The sequence below is a fragment of the Monopterus albus genome, unplaced genomic scaffold, assembly GCF_001952655.1.
Source record: "Monopterus albus unplaced genomic scaffold, M_albus_1.0 scaffold162.1, whole genome shotgun sequence".
NCBI classification, from domain to species: domain Eukaryota; kingdom Metazoa; phylum Chordata; class Actinopteri; order Synbranchiformes; family Synbranchidae; genus Monopterus; species Monopterus albus.
In genome coordinates this window covers 22,942-28,013 of record NW_018128042.1, presented here as the reverse complement: position 1 = coordinate 28,013, position 5,072 = coordinate 22,942, and the positions used below count along the sequence as shown (strand labels likewise).

The 5,072-nt window shown below is 44.1% G+C and overlaps 1 protein-coding gene across 3 annotated transcripts in view; it reads right to left on the bottom strand.

Annotated features, from left to right (window-relative positions):
- The window catches only part of tfap2a (transcription factor AP-2 alpha), a 10,984-nt gene that overhangs the window by 3,012 nt on the left and 2,900 nt on the right, over positions 1-5,072 (bottom strand). For all 3 annotated transcript variants that reach the window (XM_020615318.1, XM_020615319.1, XM_020615320.1), the window contains exons 2-5: positions 4,882-5,072; positions 3,719-3,770; positions 1,833-2,058; positions 879-997 (exon numbers count right to left, since the gene is read on the bottom strand). The exon at positions 4,882-5,072 is cut by the window's right edge and continues 217 nt beyond it. In XM_020615318.1, the coding sequence (XP_020470974.1) occupies positions 879-997; positions 1,833-2,058; positions 3,719-3,770; positions 4,882-5,072 (588 nt within the window). The remainder of the gene's footprint in view (positions 1-878; positions 998-1,832; positions 2,059-3,718; positions 3,771-4,881) is intronic.

Below are 5,072 nucleotides of genomic sequence, written 5' to 3'. Positions count from 1 at the left end.
TTTGTTTCTCCAGACTCATTACAATACAGCACCAAATTTCTAGGAAGCCCAATGAACATTGCATTCGGTCCTCGTCTGCAGTAATGATTAACAAAGACCAATGAACCACTGCAGGCTCTCACCTTTGGAAACCTAAACCACACCAAATACCACTGCACTGAATAATAAGGCGAAGCTCTGAGAGGAAAATGGATTTATCCAGTTAAGAAAAAAGCCACCTTTTCCGCGCACCGTAATTTATTAATTTATTTTTTAATAGGCCCAAAACATATGGCTCCCCGTAGGTCAGTGGCACGCCATTTGCATGCAACAAAAATCTTCACTGAAAAACAAAGCAAGGGAAGCTATTAACGAATGAATTAAGTCACCATTAAAAATCCGCCCTGTGCTGCCATATCCAGGGCTGTATTAACGTTTGAAACAATGCAGGGTTAATAAATCAATCGACTTCTCATTCATGAGGTGAAACAGCTCAGCGGTGTCCAATAAACAAGCAGCACTCAATAATTAACTGGACTTCAACACAAATTCATCCACTGCGTAAACTTTGCCAACCGTGGACCTGCGAGTGTGCTCCCGAAAGCAAAGGCCAACGCTGCAAAGCCACTAGAATTACCAGCAGCATTCTCTCTCTCGTCTCTCCCTCCTCCACACACACACACACACACACACACACACACACACACACATACACACGCATCCTTCATGCTTTATTACTTGCGAGGCAAAGTCGGTCCACATTACACGGATGAGCGCATATGCTGATTTCCAACACAGAGAAAGAAAGAGAGAGGGGGGAAAAACACTCCCAGTTTGCAAAGCACCCGATATCGCGGGAGCAACAAGAGTGGGAACGTGATTTACAGCACCCGACTTACCTTCAACTAGTGACGTCAGCAAGGTGACGTTGGCTGCCTTGCGCCTGCCCGCAGGTAGATTCAAGCCGATTTTATCCAGCTTCTCCCTTAAGGATCTTCCTCCGTTCTTAGACTTGGCCCTACAACAAAGCACAAAGTCACTGTAATGTTGCTCATGTAGAGGAATTTCTCTGAATGGGTTTATCTACGAGGAAATACACGTTTCTTTGAAAGGGCCATAAATATAATGCACACTAAATATGGCGGAATGTAGTGACAAGCTGAACCCCAGTAGCAAAAAAACACCTAAACCTTGTGATACACTTGGAATGTATAATTATTTCTATAATGTATGCTCATATTTATTTCATATGGCACCCTGTAAATGTGGTTCAGCTATTAGGTGAATGGCCTGAATTTGGCGAGCTCGACATCCCGAACTAGAAATAAAACTGTAGAGTAAAAGAGACTTTTCTCCAGCAGACAAATACTGCACAAAATGAATAAATAAAGCCCTACTTAATAGGCACTATACTGTCTGCGTGTCTGCAGCACTTCAGTAGACAGTTCACTGGAGACCAATGTTTTCATGTGTAATGCCTTCACTGGGCCTATAGAGCTGAGGTTGAAACAGACTAGGCCTAGATTAATTAGAGAGAGAGGGGGGGAGAGAGAGGGAGGGAGGGAGAGGGAAGCAGGGGGAGATCCAGTGGGCTAAGGAAGTTAATATGGAATTTAACAGACCCCTCCTGCTTTAAATGCAGGAGCCAGGTGTCATGGTTGGTCGATTTTAATTATTCTTGGTACAGGGGAGCGAGGAGCAAGAGAGGAAGAGAGAGGTGCACGCTCACAGAGAGAATGGACTGGAGTAGAGTGAGAGAGTTCACTGGCACGCGCACAGACACAGATACACACATACACACAGGTATATATACAGGAGAGAGGAGCGTATTGCAGCCTTCCAGTCAGACTCACCTCCTCAGCACCCCGCCCAGCAGAGAAGCGTTGAGGCACTCGGGCGGCGAGAGGCGTCTCTGCACCTCTGCCACCGTGACCTTGTACTTTGACGTGGAGCTGAGGAGGGACAGGCGACCCGGAACTGAGCAGAACACCTCATTGGGGTTTACCACCCCTCCGAAAAGACCGTCCTTATTTACGGGGATGGCGGAGACGTTGTTGTTCTTCGATAAAGACACTGGACCTAGCCAGGGGGAGAGAGGGGAGAGAGAAAGAGAGGGATGATGGGATGGAGGTGGGAAAGGGGGTGTGGAGAAGGGAGACAGAGAGAGACCGTGCGCAGTGAATTTCATGCAATGCAGAGTCTTAACTAAACGAGAAGGACGGATTCAGGCCCCGGATTTAGAGTTCAGCACCAAGTGTGCACGTTTTCAACAACAAGGGCATGCATGCAGAGGAAAGAGACTAATGGAGCCCGGAACACAGCAGTAATAATAACAATGATAGGAATAGGAATAAGAATAGTGTATGTGCAGTGTGTGACTAGTGCAACCATCAACATCAGGGCCTCGTGGCGTAATTGTCGCGCAACTATTTATTTTTATTCTGTCCTAAATGCGTGGGACCTTAGGAAACCTGCTGTAAATCAGTTCTTGAACTGAGAGAGGCCCACAGCTGGCCATGCTTCTGATTGCAATGCTGTTTGTCCTGCTATAATAAAAATAAAATAAAACGACAAAAGGGAAAACTATACACTTACGAACAAAATATTTACATGAATCTGTTATTTGTTGTAAAAAAATAAAAAAGACTGATCACTGATCAATATTTTAGATAGCTATCAATCTCAGTAGCAGACAGCGAGGATATTTTGCGCTGGCCACACAATGCATCGATTCTCCAAAAAGCAACCACACCGACCAAGTGATCCGGTAAAGTCTCGGTATCCAACGAAACACCCTCGTCCGTGTGTGAGTTCACACCGAGGGGGGCTCGCCACTGCTGGGCTTTACACCGTTTTGGTGTGCAGTAACCGGAGACAAAGGGGACTGTGCGTCTTTGGATAGATCACTTGTGACATTAATGGCTCAGGGGAGCCTAACAGAGACAATGGGGGTTAAACGAACTCTTGAGATTACTAATATAAGAAGCCAATTATCATGTCGATGCGCAGATAGACCGACTCAAAAAAGAAACTATGGAAAAAGAATGAAGAAAGTCGCTCCCTATCGTCTAGATGGGCGCTGATTTAACCTGAGAAAACGCGTTTACACGTGACCAAGAACAAGGCCATATCATGTTGTGGCATTAACAATAAAACAGGCCTGAATATTTCATATTAGACAAGAAGCAAATAAAAATATAAAAGTAATATGATCCAACAACCTTCACCAAAGTGATGTAAATATGAAAATGACATGTGGCGATATTAAAACCCACTGAGTAATTCGCCCCTCTCTACATGACAGACTGCACACATCAGTACCAGTCAGCGGTGCAAACTTCCATTTTGGCTTTGACCATGAAGCGTGGCTGCAGCTATTGGCTTCCTCCACTTAAGTACTGTATTGTATAGGCCTGTATCTCTGACCATCAATACCACGGACCTACAAAGCCCACCAGCTCTACTCATCTTCCCGCTGCTCTGAAACGCTGACAGTAAATTCCATCAGCAAGGGGGAAAAAGTCAGCCAGTTTTATGCGTCTGGAAACCATGTAATGAAAAATAGGCTACTGCGTATTAGGATCAGTCAGGCATTACCTCAATGCATCGCGTTCTCTCGAGCAGAATAGTGTGTGTGTGTGTGTGTGTGTGTGTGTAGGTGTGTGTGTGTGTGTGTGTGTGTGTGTGTGTGTGTGCAGCTTGCAGAAACATGCATGATATCTCGGAGGAAATTGCTTACCTTTTTTAATTACAGTCTGGTCGGGAATGTGAATTCCTTGATCCTCAACAGGCTATGGCACAAAAGCAGAAAATGGACAATTTTAGCACAGAAAGAAAGAAAAACTATCAGCCTCAGCTGTGCGTATATTAACGCTCTTCAGGATGCTGTGCACGAACAAAGCAACACACAGTTAGCGGCTGTACAATCATCCAACATGGAGGCTCTAGAGGCCCATACCTGCTATTATTGTCCATGAGTGTTTTCAGCGGGTTACACTGATGGACGCATTGCACTAGATCACACATCCAGACTTAAATAACGAAGCTGTGCCGCCCCATAATCTTGACCTAATTTCGCCATCAGATTGGCGCTACTCACAAGGAAACTTCTAATCTAGATTGGATAGTAATTATGGCAGCGCAGCCTATTAAAGGGCCCTGAACTAATTAGAGGATTATTAGTGTTTGTTTCTGATTAAAACCGGTAAGAATACTCTAAATGAGAATGAGGGTTATTGACAATTTTAGCGATCGTTTATCATCCATCTTTAGTCTAAACTCTATCCACCAAACATAATTCTCTTAACTAGAGAGCGTGCAATGTTTAACCGTGTTATTGTGCACAGAGAAAGGCGAGTTACATCTGTTTAAACAGGGAAATCAAATAAAGTCATAAGACTAAAACTATAACCTTAGAAATATGTAAAGGCTTGAACAAAACAAAACATCAAATGAGGCCATTTACAGCATTTTAAAATCATTTGCTTTGACTTATATTTATTAAATCATATATGACGGTGCTGTTTTATTTAAAATAATCTTAACACCACACAAACCATTTGTTCTTGCTCACTTCTCAGGCAGTAAAATGGTTGGATTAAGAGCCACTACGTGCCACCCGCGCCTAATGTAGTGCGTGTCATCCTACTAACATTTATTAAACAGGCCATCGAAACACTTTTATAATAAAATATTTGGCTATAAGACTAAAAGCCACTGTAAATGATAGTAGTAATTATATGGAAATAAAAAATAACACCACAACTGTTGTTTTTCCTTTTCATTATAATATTACTGGTTTTAAAATAATAGTGGTGCACAAGTGCACGTGATATTTACAGCTAGAGGAATATCCCACTTTTAAGCCCACGAAGAGAGGAACCCAGGTAAACGCCGTCTCACCTGAACGTCTTCTAAAGAGTGAGGTATTCCATGGATAGGGATTGAGTCCGACAGTCCCGTATCGATGCCGTGGCCGGTTGGTAGAAGCGCTTCCCTGCGGTACTCCCGGCACAGCTGGTGGGGCAGGCTGCGGTGCTGGTGCAGCAGGGCGCTTTCCTGACCCTGCCTTTGGCCCGGCCAGGCCGGGTGCT